The sequence below is a fragment of the Sminthopsis crassicaudata genome, chromosome 1, assembly GCF_048593235.1.
Source record: "Sminthopsis crassicaudata isolate SCR6 chromosome 1, ASM4859323v1, whole genome shotgun sequence".
Taxonomy (NCBI): domain Eukaryota; kingdom Metazoa; phylum Chordata; class Mammalia; order Dasyuromorphia; family Dasyuridae; genus Sminthopsis; species Sminthopsis crassicaudata.
The window spans coordinates 406,735,009-406,751,130 of record NC_133617.1 but is presented as its reverse complement, the minus strand read 5'-3'; the positions used below and the strand labels follow the sequence as shown (position 1 = coordinate 406,751,130).

Genomic DNA, 16,122 nt, shown 5'->3' with positions numbered 1-16,122 from the left:
AAAACTTTTCCTGATTTCAAATCTGGACTCAGATACTTATTAGGGCTGAACATGGTGTGTGAAGTCCTTTATTCTCACCCCTTAGTTTTTACCTAAGGCCTTTATCCTTGGCCAGGGGCCCCACCTGAAAAGGGAAAGGATTATCTTACTTACTATGTGACTCTAGGCAAGCCACTTAATCCTGTGTGCCTTAGTTTCCTAATTTGTAAAATGAGCTTGAGAAGGAAATTTTCTTTGCCAAGAAAACCCCAAATGGCGTCAAGAAGAGCAGAACATAACTGAAAATGATTGAAGATTATAAAGAAGATTATGGAGGCAACTGAGGAATACAGGGGATAGAGCTGGACTTGAAGTCAGGAAGACCCAAGAGTTCAGCCACTTAACAGCTTTGGACTCTATTGTGTGAATTAGTAGCAAGTCATTCAGCCTCAGCTGTCTCATCTGTAAAATGGAAATGATAACAGCACCTTCCTCCCAGGATTGTGAAGACCAAATAAGATAATTGGAAAGTGCTTGGCATAGCACCCAGCACATAGCAAGGGATAAATATTCCATACCTGAAAAGGGTATAAGAATAGAAAGGCTTAATTGAATATGAAAAAGTCCTTTTGAGGAGCAGAGCCAGCCAAGGGACTTGTCAGGCAGCTAGCACCATGCTAATGCAGAGAAAATGATGACATAAAGGCCCTAGGGAGCTGGAGCTTTTAGTTGCATTAGCCACATGTTTTCTACATCATTACCATGTATCTTTAAATCTGAGCCCACTCCCTCTTACTCACCCAATGGACTGTATATTGGGGGAATAACGTATCCCCGGTTATGAGAAAAATGCTTTATAACTACTTGAGTAAATGCCTTTGTACAAAGAATAATCTCTTTTAAGAAGCAGCATGGCAATGGGAGTAATTACTAGAAATTGTTAGGAAGACAGTAACCTTCAGGATTATCCCCTAGATTCCTACACAAAGCAGAGATCCAATCTGTCAGTGAGAATTGAGGGAATAAGTGCAGAGAGTGTGTTATAACGTCATTCTTTTTTTCCTTTTTAATGCATTTCAAATTACTTTTTAATAATAATAATTAGCATTTACATAGTGCTTTAAAGTTTACTTTACAAATATCTTCTCACAACAACCTTGAAAGGTAGATGCTAATATTAATCCTATTTTACAGATAAAGAAATTTCAGGTTAAAGAGAGGGATTAATTGACTTGCCCAGGGTCACACATTTCCTGAAAGTAAGGCTAGAAGTGAACTCAGATCTTCCTCTTTCCAGGTCCAATGCGCTATTCACCCTACTAGCTAATTATTTAAGTGGACTAGACTGCTTCTATACTTATCATTTCATCTGTGTCCAAACAATCAAGTCTGATGCTCATCCTACCAAGTTGGGTCAGTTATAATCAGTTAGTCTATCGATTGTTTATCATCCTTGCTGTGGGATATATTCATGACTCTTCACATGAAAAACTGCCTCCTGTAAATAGGCACCATCTCTATCCTTTTTGCTAAACTCTTCATCTATAATACAAGCAGGCCAGAAAAAAAATCTGCCCATTATTTTTCTCTTTCCTGTAGTCACAAGCTTCTTCAGCTCATCCACTTGTAGACCAACATGATAATGTATGAATTATTTTTGGACTATACTGAAAATAAACATTTCTGCCCTATTCTCCACAGGTAAATTAGAGATATGAAACAATTACAAAAAAATTAAATGCTAAGCAATTCAGTATCAAGTTCTAGAGCAGTTCATCTAAGAGACATGAGTGTGAGAAGTTGTAAAGCCTCAAAGAATGAGTAAGATTGAAATAAATGAATTAGAAAAGAAAGGGCCTTCTAAGTCAGTACTGAGGCAGCGGTGAAAGGGAGTCAGCAGCAATAAAGCATAGGAAACAACATGACATGCTTAGGAAACATTATTTTGCCTGAGAGGGAGGTTACATTCGTGGTATTGCTGGGAAATAATGTTGAATAGCCTAAGCTAAGGCCAGATCATGAAAAACCTCAAAAGTAAGAGAAGTTTCTACTTTATGTATTGAGCAATGATGAAAGATTAATGAACATTAATCTAGTAGTGTTTGCAGGATAGTTTGAAGAGAAGAAAGTGGAAACAGTGAGATTAGTCAGAAGCTATAAAAATATTAGGATCTCAATTAAAATGATAGCAAAAAAAAAAAGAAAAAAAGGGGGGGGTGAAAATTCAAATGGTGCTTTGAAGGAATTTTAAAAAATGTATCAGACTAGATATAAAAAATGCAGAAAAGAATCAAAGGTGACTCTGAGATATTTAGCCTAGGACCACTAGGCAGTGTAACTCAAAGCTTCATAAACTGGGTAAAAACCCCATATGGGGACTCATAACTGAATGTGGCGGCCATAAAAAATTTGACATTAGTAAAGGGTATCAAAAATATTCTGTGTAGATTTAATTAAAAATGTTAAAATAAACAAACACATCTCATTAGTATGCAAATGTGCTTTCATTTTAAATGGTAAAATTATACATATACACAAAAAGTTTAAGAAGCCCTGATGAAGTGGGCAGAGAAATGAACCTTGAGTCAGAAAAACTTAGATTTAAATTCAGCCTTGGATACTTACTGGACAAGTCATTAACCTCTGTTTGCCTCAGTTTCCTGAGGCATAAAAGGGATAATCATAGCATCTACTTCTCAAGGTTATAGGGATCAAAAGAGATAATACTTACAAAACACTTAGCACAGTGCCTGGCATTATAGTAAGCACTATATAAATGCTATCTATTATTGTTATTACTATTACTATTGAAGAATGATAATATCCCATCCTTGGAAATTCAGAGGTTGATGAATGAATAAGCAGAATATGCTTCCAGTTTGGGGAGAGATAGCATATTAGTAGAAGATAGATGTTGACAATAGAAAGTGGGACTTGGATTTCTAGAACTGAGTGCTGATTAAATAAAGGATGGCTCAAGATAGAATCAGTACTGCAAGAAGATAATATAGTATATATAATAGGGGAAAGGGGAGGTATGAGGTATAGGGGATAGAGCACCAGATCTAGAGCCAGGAAGACTCATCTTCCTGAATTCAAATCTGGTCTCAGACATTAACTATATGACTGGTCAAGTCAGTTAACTCTTAGTTTTTTCATCTGTAAAATAAGCTGAAGAAGGAAATGGTAAACCACTCCAGTATCTGGAAGGTATCTTGGAGGTCATCCAGTCCAGCCAATTTGTTTCAATAAAGTGCCTTTTATTTATTTATTAAGTGCCTACTATGTGCCAGGCACTATGCTAAGAGCTGAGAATACAAAAAGAGGCAAAACACATTCCTTGACCTCATAATTACAAATAAGGAAACTGAGGGGCAGAGGGATTTAAATCTTTTAGGGAAGAAAAGGGCTTTTCCACCACAGCCAGTCATTTTTTAATCATATCTGACTTTGTGATACTATTATTTGGGTTTTGTTTTGTTTTTTTGTTTTCTTCTCCATTCATTCTACAAATGAGGAAACTGGAGCAAACAGGCTGAAGTGACTTGTCCAGGGTCACACATCCAGGAAGTGTCCAAGGCTGGATTTGAACTCATGAAGATGATTCTTCCTGACTTCCAGCCCAGCACTTTATGCACTATGGTGCCACCTACCCTATTCTAAATCCTATGAAGTCAGAAGGGCAGCTATATTAGAGAGGCTAGAAATGTCCGATCTAGTAAAAAAAATTGTTGTGATTAGATAATGGAGAAGATGGAAAATCAAGTACCAGATCCAATATCAAGAGGATCCAAAGATCCAAGAGAAGGTTAGGGTTGTTCAAATGAAATATTTTAAGTTTGTCATTAAAAAAAATCATTTGTGACACACAATGCTTTCTCCAACAGTTTCCTTTCAGCAGTGAGTCAGTAAATGCTGACCATATATATCCCCTTTGGTTTCTTCAAGTCAGCCTCCTGACAGATAGTACTATTAACAGAAACACAGTAGTTGGAAATTTAGTGTTGTTGTTGGGAAGGTGGGGGAACAGGTGGGCAGAGAAAGGGTTGAACTCAATTTTTGAGCCATTGAGCTTAAAGTGACAGCAAGATATAAAAGAGTAGATATAAACAGAATTATGGAATGAAAGAGTAGGTTAAAAAAATTAAGGCCAAGAATGTTTGGGAACAAATGAACAGAGAGATAACTAAGGCTGGCTACTACATTGCCAAGGTTGAACTCAACCTGGGAAAAAAAATAAAAAGAAACATTTCAAGAACATTCTCAAGAAGATGCAAACCAACCAGGCTTAGGGTCTGCTATTACCATGGAGAATTCCCACTGTGATCATGACTGATTTAGGTCCTAGTCTATTTCTACAATACACAGTCAAAAGTGGAAGCTCCCTAGAAATTCTTACTTTCCTAGGACACACACAGACACTATTTATTCCCGATGGTGGTTCAGATCCAAGGAAGAGAACCCACAGACTGCTGCTACATAACTCACATAAAAGGCAATAAAGAAAGAGAAAACTCAACCACCATTATGAATTCAAAAGTACAACTTGATCCTTCTAAGACTTGGCCCCAATAGCTTATTCCTGAAAAGCAATCTAATAATGCTCCAAATTATTCTACCCAGTAAATAATGGGGTTCCTCTAACAACTTCCAGTAGCAGTAAGATTCTGCTGTCATTTTTTATGTAATTATTAAAAATCACTGCCCCTGAGCTCATTACAAGCAGCTAATCCTGGGCTATTGGCTGGCATTATTTCCTGTGCTAATAGCTCCAACACTGACAGCTGAGTAAGTTTATTCACCTCAGCCTTCTCAAGGCCTAGTATACCTTGTAGACCACCGAAAGAAAACACAATAGTGGCTGAATCCACTAAGGAAAGAACAAAAAGCAAACGTCTGGGAGGGAAGGGGAATCTAACAGGCTTCCTTTAATTAAGAATCAGACAAACACTTTGAAAAGAAACTAATCACTCTGGCTTTTGCTTAAGAAAAGGGACTAACTGGAGAAAGTGGCCTGCCTATCAAGGACCAATGAATGGCTCTGAGATATTTAGTCCCCTAGTTTGTTCTTGACCAGGGCTTCTTAAACTTTTTTCACTTGCAAACCCTTTTCACCTGAGAAATTTCTATTCTATCCCTCATACATAGGTATACAAAATAGGTATAATAATCAGATATTTACTAATAATCACAAAAAGTGTATTTTAAAACAGTTTTTTGGAATACCATTTATTAAATGGTAAATTTGAAATATTGTTTATTAAAACCATTTATTAAAAGAAAAGCAATTTTGCATGCTAGTGAGAGGTATGTGCTTATTGTTTTTTACATAAAGAATTAAATCTTGACAAATATTTGATACTTTTTAATGTGGCTAAATTTTTCACGATTTCCATATTCAGTTCTGTGACTCCCTATGAGGTCACACCTACAGTTTAAGAAGATTTGCTCTAGATCAAAGTTTCCCAGTCTTTTTTGATCTCCATACTAAATAGATTTAAATAATCTTTCTCCTACAGTCTTTTCAGAGGGATACAGATCAGACCCAAGAATTCATTTGAATAGAGGATCCCAAAGTAAAGAAATTCCTTCTACCCATATAGGTTAGCACCTCTAGTCTTCCAGAATAGCCAAGAGAAGCAGTTTCGAATTCAAACAGAAATAGGCTACTAATCCATACATTAGAATCCCTCAAGGTTGCGTAATGATTTAGTTTTAATATTATCAGGAAATCACCACTATTAAAGACCTGCCCAAGTGCCACCTCTGGCCCACATCAATGAGAGAAAAAGTGACTTCTTATAACCTAGGGTCACAATTTATCTAACAGGGATTACTCACTCCATCAAGTTCCTTTTCTAAACATTTCCTATAATATTCTGCATTGTCACTTTCCTTACAAAACTTTTAGCTGCCTTACTATGTACCTAATATAGAATCTTAAACTAAATTGCAGATGCATTGTAATCTATGTCAGTCAAGTTTTCTACTGATGAAATTACAGGTCCCTGACAAGTGATATAGATCCTTGAGTAGAGCAGATTCTGATAAAGATATTATCCTTGGCTGTTGCTGTGTACTTCTGGTAGATTCCTCACTTCTTTGAAAAAATTTAGAATCTGCCCCAGGATTGGACAATGTAATATATCTATAAAACAGGAGTTTGGGATCTTTGACCAATCGCATATTTTAATAGTGCCATTGTTTTTATGTTATATATAAGAACAGGTGACTCAGAGAGAATAGGGAGACAGATTTGGAAGAAGCTAACATATGAGTGATCAACTGTGCTTGTTAAAGAAAGGATTGAGCCTGAATTAGAACAAGGTTTGGCATCATCACGATACTTTCCCACCTCCAAACCTTTGTTCACAAAGTTAGTTCTTGATGCCTGAAATTCTCCCCTTCCCTTCCTGTCACACAACCTCCTTATTCTTTAAGACCCAGCTCAAAAGTCATCTGACCCATGAAGTTTTCCCTGATTCTCTCAATTGGCAAGTTTTATTTATCATGTGATTTCAAAGCACTTTGTACTCTCCTCAAACTTATATTCTAATTTGTCTCATTTACCCACATGTGTTTCATTATCCTTATTTGATTTTAAGAACTGAAATCACCACTTGCCTTGCACGTAGTAGATATTTAGGAAAAAAGTGTTTGTCTAATATAATTAGATACACAGATTGGTATACCTCTGTCAGCCTTTCTATTAAGGTTAAGAGAAATAAATTGGTTCTCCTTAAGCAAAAGTTTCTGGTATAACCAGAAGTCTAACAAAAGCCTAAAAATGTGCCAAATTACATAGCACAGATTTTTTATAGCCAGAATAGCACAGATAGAAACACCAAAAAAGCTCAAACTTTCTCCCCCTCCCATAATAGGCTACCATTGATAGAGGGGGATAGAGAACAAGTTCCAGATGAAGAAACTGAAGCATAGGGAAGACTTGTCTAGGATCCCATGGCTATTACAAGTCTAAATTAGTATTTAAACAAAAGTCTTCATGACTACAAAGCCCAGCTCTCTATTCACTACCTTATCTATGAAAGAAGAGTATAATGATATACTTTTCCAAGCTACTATTGAAACTAGAAATCTGGCTACTACATTTGATGACCCAAGCACTTCTTCAATGTAAGACACAGGACAAGGAAAATAGAAGATTCCACCAGAAATAGTACCATTTAGCCCATTTTTAAAACTTCAGCATTCTCTTTCTAGTCTATTTAAGACAGGTAGCCTATTATAAAGAACAGAACATTGGAGGCCCTCAGCTCTAATTCCCAATTCTGCTAATAAGCTGTATGACAGTTTCTAAGTAGACTTTTTTTTTTTTTTTTTTTTTTTTTTTTTTTTTTTTTTTTTAAGGCTGAGTCTCCCTATTTCTTCCAGCTGGAAGGGAAAGCAGTATTCACAGGTTTGATTTCATGACTGACATAGGAGCATTGACATGCTGTTTCTGACATGGATAGATTTGTTCCTCTTTAGGCAACCAATGGCTTCCATTCCTGAGTTGGATATAGACACTCAGTTTAGCCCACTCCCAAATAGAACTCCAAAGTTCAAGAGATTCATGAGCCTCAGCTTCCATGGATGCTGAGATTACAAGTATATACCACTTGGATGCCAAGGAGACTTTCTCCCTGTTGGAGAAGCTATTATTAATAGTTATTTAGCAACTAAAATTGTGAATGCTTGTAAGTGAGGAGGGCAGACCATCTTAGAGAATGTATTTCCTACATCTCTGATTCTGACTTGTCTCAAGCAGAAAATAAATTCATATGACCCCTCTGGTCCCTCCCAACTCCAACAGGCTATCATTCTGATTAATCTTGTCCTTACATCAGTATGTCAACAATTCATGGTATTGTTGGCTGTATAGATGCTTGCTCTCTCTACCAAAGTACATCACAACCCTTCAAAACCTGGAAACAGAATTCCAATGGTCAAAACTTTTTTCACATTGCAGAAAATCTGGTGAAGACTCCAAATTCAATTAGATTGCTCTTCAAATAACAGGCATGAGTCTGTCACTTGGGCCATCCTGGACCAACATTCTACATTGTAAGGCCTACCAGTTGAACACTGCTTTAAGATGTCATTCTGAACCTTGTTGTTTGTGATGATTAGCCATAATCTTGAACAAGTCAAGCTCTCTAGGATTCAGTTTCTTCAGATGAAATAGAAAGTTCCTAGATGGAAGCCAAAATACCTGGCTTTCACCTTTGCTACTTATTATATGAGTATCTATTCTGAGCAATTCAATTCAACTAGAACTAAGAGCCTACTAACTCTAAAAGGGACCACAAAAGATACTAGAGGCCATCTACTACAGATGAGAAAACTAAGATTCAAGGTAGTTTAAGTGACACAGAAAATGGAGCATCAGAGATAGCACTTGAACTCAGATCTTCTACTTCCAGGGCCAGTGGGGATACAACGATCAAAAATTAAACCTTCTTTGCCCTAAAATGACCTTCTATCCTACTGGCATGTCATTTCATCTTTGTACCTCAATTTCCTGAACTGTAGAATTAGAGGATTGGATTAGGACTCTTTAAATTGCTTTTCCAGCATTAAATATGTTTATCTCCATGAATTCAATGAGTACGGTTCTTTCCTGTTCTGTATTTTCAGTATGAATGAATACACTACTGAGCATTACTCAAGCAAATAGCTTCCCAAAAAATCCCTCACCAGCGCATCAGACAGGTGGTGCCCATGGCAACTATGATCTTTGACCGATTCTGTAATCTACTTTGCTACTGGGGAACCCCACAAAGGGAAAAAAAAAAGTCTTTCATTTTGTAAGAGGAAGATAAGCACAGACACACAGACAGATAGACACAGAATGATATACACATAAATATACAGACTGAGCGTACGAACACACACACACACACACACACACACACACACACACACACACACACACACACACACACACACACACACACACGGTGAATACTGCAGAATCCTGCACACAACACAGGCCCCCTAAGCTGAAACAACCCCTTGGCTTCTCGCATCTCTGCCTGGAGTAGAGCAGATGGAAAGGCAAAGCCTGCGGGCCAAGCTGCGTCTCTGCGCTCGGGCGCCTAGGGACCTGGGGTCCGGGGCAAGGTCGTGGGGCTCCCCGGCCCGGCTCCCGGCTGGGCTCACCTCGCCGCCTGCATAAGCGGGCTCCAGCCGTAGTGGTTGCGGCTGTTGACTGAGGCCCCCTTCCGCAGTAGAAACCTCACGAGAGGCTCGTAGCCTCCGGCCGCGGCGAACTGCAGTGCCGTGTTGCCGGCTTCATCCGTGCAGTCCACGGGCACCGGCCCCAGCAGCGTCGCCGCTGTCTGCCCAGCACCCCCCTCCTCGTCCGGGACCCCGCGCTCTGCTGGTTCCACTGCCGCCGCTCCCGGCTCCAGCAGCCGCCTTGCTGTCTCGGTGTCGCCTTGATCGCAGGCGCGCAGCAGCAGCTGGAAGGCTGGGGGGATTCCTCCCTCGCCCATCGGGACAATCGGCCTCCCGACAGCCGGGACCTCAGAGCCTCCTGCGCCCCATGGATCCTGGAGTCCCGACTCCGCCCCCCGGATACCGAGTAGGACTCGCCCTTCCTCCTCCTGCTCCTCTCCTTACTGGAGCTGCCTCCCGGCCCTGGCCCAGCCTCCCAGATTCCCGGCTCACAGGCTCTCCCCCTTTCCCCACCCAAGCTTTGGATCCTCATTTGCCCACTACTCTATCCTTCCCCTCCCTCCTCCGGACCTGCAGTAGGCTGGTGGGTGGAGTGGAAGTTGTTAAAACACACGCAAAATAAACATTTTCTGTGGTCTTCTCACTATGTAGAGAAAACTGTCATTTTTTAAAAATGTAATTTTTTTCTTTTTTCACTTTAAAGAATTTATGTTTCTTACCACATCCTTCCCATTGGGGGAGAAAGAAAGAAAGAAAGAGAGACAGAAAGACAACAAATATGCATAGTCAAGCAAAAAGAAAATATCCCACGTGGGCCACATAAAAATAGATGCAAAAAAGTTATTTTGATACTCCTTGATCAAGTGGAGTCATTCCAATATCTCTGAATTTCAGGTTCCATTTGTAAAATGGGCTCCGTTGTCATAACATGCACATCTATCAACGTAGCTTTTTGCAAAGATAAGTGACTGGTAAGCCTTACACTGGGTATTTCTACATAGAAATTTAAATTTTTATCCGGAAATTTGAGCTATTGGAACCCAGGTTTATTTTGGTAATTTATTATGCTGAAGAGATTTCCCCACAAATTTAGAGAAGGGCATTCATATTTGCATTAGTTATAGAAAGAAAACAGCTGAACTACACACTGGCAAATGCAAATAGAAGCAATTGGGAGGTGCAGTGGTTAAGTTTGGACCAGCCTCAGATGCAAAGTAGCTGGGAAATTACTTAACCTCTCTTACCTTCAGTTTTCTTAACTGTAAAATGGAAATAGTACAGCACCTACTTCCCAAAGTTGTGAGTATTGAATGAAATAAGTGCTTTGCAAATATAGAAATGATATATATGTGATTATTGTTATTATTACACATGGGAAAAAAGCAAGATCCAACTACTTCTAAAGATGTTAAATTGAACAATAACTCAACTTTTTTGCCTGTTGAGCCACAGAAATCATTCATTTTCCTGATGAGCAGTACCTTTAGCTTCTTTTCTCCTAAATTACTTTTCAAATTTCTAGGCATACAGAAATAGATTTGGTTTAAAAGTAGCAAATGTAATTTTCTACATTAGGATATAATCCATATTTGAAATGGATTGAGCAGATCCAGCACTAACCTTTTAAAAGAAACACCCACTCTTTGGTGGATCAGTATGTGGGAATATATTGAATACAAAAACAATCAGAGAGTCTCAGAGTAAGAAAAAATTAAAAGGAATTTACTAAGATCTTACAAGAAAGGACGTCTTCCCTCTGACAAGTTGTTTGTCAGTAAAAGGAGAGTGAAAAACATGAACTGCAAAATACCAGATTACATAGAAAAGAAACCCCCCCCTTTTCTCCCAGTGTTTGGAGTGAAGGTTGATACCCTAAATCTGGAAATCTATCTGCCAAGCTAGGGGCCAACTACAGATGAATCTGAAAGACTGATTTTCAATTCAATCCAATTCAAATTTGAATGAGATTACTTATCTGGGTGTTGCCCTTATGAACAGAAGGGTGTGCCCCTTCTAGAGGAGGATTTGAGACCCCCAGTCATCTTCCCCAACAGATTGAACGGGACACAGTTTCAGGGGCCCCTCCAAAGGTTAAAGGGGACACAATTTACATCACTCAGCCTGAGAGCACATACATATCAAAATAAAGCTTCCTCAGCTCAGTTTAACAATTCCATTTTATAGCCAAAATCAGGAATAATCAGGAGGGTTCTTACACCACTGGGAGACTGAGTCAGAAGGATCTCACCTTAAGTGGAGGCCAAGGTTGTCCCTCCCAACCCTTGCCCAGATACTAACAATTCAGGATCATATTCTTTTGAGTAGCTTGTAGCATATTTCTCTCAAATGGTGAATTACTAACTTGATGACCCATCAGATAATCATATCTGAATTCAAAACTCCAAATAATATCAGCTATAATTCCAAGAGATTTTATACCAAATAGCAAGTCTCATTAATCAAAGCTTCAGGTGAATTTAGCTGTCAAGGATCACATATCCTAAATAAGTATTGACTATACTTACAATGATAACAATAAGAGATTCATCCTAGAAAGTTCACAGGTTAGCTTCATATCTAAGTAGATGGATTTCAGATTCACATTCAACATTACACATTTTTTTTACTTTAAGATGCTTGATAACCAGTCTAAAGCAAAACATGTTCAGATATTAACCATGTTCAAAAGGATAAAGACCCTGTTCTCAGAATCTCCCTAAACAGTGGGAAGTTTAAAAATGACTCAATAAAGCCTAATTTCACCGACCTAATTTCACATTAAAGGATTCTATCAGAATTAACAATAATTTCTTGATTCTAAAAACCTTTTATTCAACTTCTTCCAAATGAGGAATCCCTATAAAATATAAATAAACGGTACAACATCAATATTGTTAAATTTTCTCTAACCACAAACATTCCCACCTTCCACCAAAACATTCTTATGTGGAATTAACTGAGGGAAGACACTCTCATGGGAATATAGCCTTAAACTATACTTTAATAGTGACTTGAGACTTTATAATAACAAATAGAGTTATAGCTAAAAAGTTGCAGGTATGTTGGGGGCAGCTAGGTGGCACAGTGGATAGAGCACCAGCCCTGAAACCAGGACCTGAATTCAAATCTTGTCTCAGACACTTAACACTTCCTAGCTACATGACCCTGGGCAAGTCACTTAACCCCAATTACCTCAGGAAAAAAAAAGTTGCAGGTGGCTATTCCCTCCAGTTTTCCATCACCTCTTTGTGTGTGTGTGTGTGTGTGTGTGTGTGTGTGTGTGTGTGTGTGTTTAACTTTTTATTGACAAAACATGTACATGGGTAATTTTTCAACATTGACCCCTGCAAAATCTTGTGTTCCCACTTTTCTCCTCTTTCCCTCCATGCCCTCCCTTAGATGGTAGGTAGTCACATACATGTTAAATACGTTAAAATATATGTTAAATGCAATATTTGTATACATATTTATACAGTTATCTTGTTGTACAAAAAAAATTGGATTTAGAAAGAAGGTAAAAATAATCTGGGAAGAAAAACAAAAATGCAAGCAAATAATAACAAAAATACTCTAAATTGCATGTTGTGGACCACACTCATTTCCCAGTGTTCTTTAGTTGGGTGTACTTGGTTCTGTTCATTACTGATCAATTGGAACTGATTTGATCCTCACATTGTTGAAGACAGTCACGTCATCAAAACTGATCCTCACCCCCAACCAAAAATTAAACTTGAAATACAAAAATTAAAAGGAGAAATCAATAATATTGAAAGTAAAAAAAACTATTGAATTAATAAATAAAACCAAGAGTTGGTTTTATGAAAAAGCCAATAAAATAGATAAACCTTTGGTAAATTTGATCAGAAAAAAGAAAGAGGAAAATCAAATTGATAGTCTTACAAATGAAAAGGGGGATCTTTCCACCAATGAAGAGGAAATTAGAGAAATAATAAGGAGTTACTTTGCCCAACTTTATGCCAATAAATTTGATAACTTAAGTGAAATGGATGACTTCCTCCAAAAATATAGGCTCCCTAGATTAACAGAGGAGGAGATAAATTGCTTAAATAGTCCCATTTCAGAAAAAGAAATAGAACAAGCTATTAATCAACTCCCCAGGAAAAAATCCCCAGGGCCAGATGGATTCACATGTGAATTCTACCAAACATTTAAAGAACAATTAGCCCTAATGTTATATAGACTATTTGAAAAAATAGGGGATGAAGGAGTCCTACCAAACTCCTTTTATGACACAGACATGGTACTGATACCTAAATCAGGTAGATCGAAAACTGAGAAAGAAAATTATAGACCAATCTCCTTAATGAATATTGATGCTAAAATCTTAAATAAGATATTAGCAAAAAGACTTCAGAAAATCATCTCCAGGATAATACACTATGATCAAGTAGGATTTATTCCAGGAATGCAGGGCTGGTTTAATATTAGGAAAACTATTAATATAATTGACCATATTAATAATCAAATTAATAAGAACCATATGATCATCTCAATAGATGCAGAAAAAGCATTTGATAAAATCCAACATCCATTCCTACTAAAAACTCTTGAGAGTATAGGAATAAATGGACTATTCCTTAGAATAATCAGGAGCATATATTTAAGACCGTCAGTAAGCATAATATGCAATAGAAATAAACTGCAACCTTTCCCAGTAAGATCAGGAGTGAAACAAGGTTGCCCACTATCACATTACTATTCAATATAGTACTAGAAACGCTAGCCTCGGCAATAAGAGCCGAGAAAGAGATTCAAGGAATTAGAGTAGGAAATGAGGAAATCAAACTATCACTTTTTGCAGATGACATGATGGTATACTTAGAGAACCCCAAAGACTCTGCTAAAAAGCTACTAGAAATAATTCAAAATTTCAGCAAAGTGGCAGGATACAAAATAAATCCACATAAATCCTCAGGATTTTTATATATCACTAACAAAATGCAACAGCAAGAGATACAAAGAGAAATTCCATTCCAAACAAATGTTGAGAGTATAAAGTATTTGGGAATCCATCTACCAAAGAAAAGTCAGGAATTATATGAGAAAAATTACAAAACACTTGCCACAAAAATAAAATCAGATTTAAATAATTGGAAAGACATTCAGTGCTCTTGGATAGGCCGAGCGAATATAATAAAGATGACAATACTCCCCAAACTAATCTATTTATTTAGTGCTATACCAATCAGACTCCCAAGAAACTATTTCAATGACCTAGAAAAAATAACAACAAAATTCATATGGAAGAATAAAAGGTCGAGAATTGCAAGGGAACTAATGAAAAAAAAACTCAGAGGAAGGTGGTCTAAGTGTACCTGATCTAAAGCTATATTATATAGCAGCAGTCACCAAAACCATTTGGGATTGGCTAAGAAATAGACCAGTAGATCAGTGGAACAGATTAGATACAAAGGACAAAAAAGGGTACATCTATAGCAATCTAATCTTTGACAAACCCAAAGATACCAACATTAGGGATAAAAATTCATTATTCAGAAAAAACTGTTGGGAAAACTGGAAATTAATATGGCAGAAATTAGATATGGATCCACACTTAACACCATATACCAAGATAAGATCAAAATGGGTCCATGATTTAGGCATAAAGAAGGAGATAATAAATAGATTAGAGGAACAGAGGATAATCTACCTCTCAGACTTGTGGAGGAGGAAGGAATTTATGACCAGAGGAGAACTAGAGATCATTATTGATCACAAAATAGAAGATTTTGATTACATCAAACTAAAAAGTTTCTGTACAAATAATACTAATGCAAACAAGATTAGAAGGGAAGTAACAAATTGGGAAAATATTTTTAAAAACAAAGGTTCTGACAAAGGTCTCATTTCCAAAATATATAGAGAACTGACCCTAATTTATAAGAAACCGAACCATTCTCCAATTGATAAATGGTCAAAGGATATGAACAGACAATTCTCAGATGAAGAAATTGAAACTATATCCACTCACATGAAAGAGTGTTCCAAATCACTACTGACCAGAGAAATGCAAATTAAGACAACTCTGAGATACCACTACACACCTGTCAGATTGGCTAAGATGACAGGAACAAATAATGATGAATGTTGGAGGGGATGTGGGGAAACTGGGACACTAATACATTGCTGGTGGAGTTGCGAAAGAATCCAGCCATTCTGGAGAGCAATCTGGAATTATGCCCAAAAAGTTATCAAACTGTGCATACCCTTTGACCCAGCAGTGCTACTACTGGGCTTATATCCCAAAGAAATACTAAAGAGCGGAAAGAGACATATATGTGCCAAAATGTTTGTGGCAGCTCTTTTTGTTGTAGCTAGAAACTGGAAGATGAATGGATGTCCATCAGTTGGAGAATGGTTGGGTAAATTATGGTATATGAAGGTTATGGAATATTATTGCTCTGTAAGAAATGACCAGCACGAGGAATACAGAGAGGCCTAGAGAGACTTAAATCAACTGATGCAGAGTGAAATGAGCAGAACCAGAAGATCATTATACACTTCAACAACAATACTGTATGAGGATATATTCTGATGCAAGTGGAAATCTTCAACATAAAGAAAAGCCAACTCACTTCCAGTTGATCAATGATGGACAGAGGTAGCTACACCCAGAGAAGAAACACTGGGAAGTGAATGTAAATTGTTAGCACTAATATCTGTCTGCCCAGGTTGCATGTACCTTCGGAATCTAATGTTTATTGTGCAACAAGAAAATGATATTCACACACATGTATTATATCTAGGCTATATTGTAACACATGTAAAATGTATGGGATTGCCTGTCATCGGGGGGAGGGAATAGAGGAAGGGGAGGATAATTTGGAAAAATGAATACAAGGGATAATATTATAAAATATATATATATAATAAAAAATTATTAATTAAAAAAAATAAAAAAATGAAACTATCATTCAAAAAAAAACAACTGATCCTCATATA

The 16,122-nt window shown here is 37.4% G+C and overlaps 1 protein-coding gene across 2 annotated transcripts in view; it reads right to left on the bottom strand.

The window, feature by feature from the left end:
* Positions 1-9,598, bottom strand: part of ANKS6 (ankyrin repeat and sterile alpha motif domain containing 6) — a 79,476-nt gene extending 69,878 nt beyond the window's left edge. For both annotated transcript variants that reach the window (XR_012484474.1, XM_074280095.1), the window contains exon 1: positions 9,142-9,598. Coding sequence is in view for 1 of the 2 variants with exons in the window: in XM_074280095.1 (XP_074136196.1) it covers positions 9,142-9,476 (335 nt within the window). In the remaining variant the exon portion in view is untranslated. The remainder of the gene's footprint in view (positions 1-9,141) is intronic.
* Between the last annotated feature and the right edge of the window lie 6,524 nt (positions 9,599-16,122).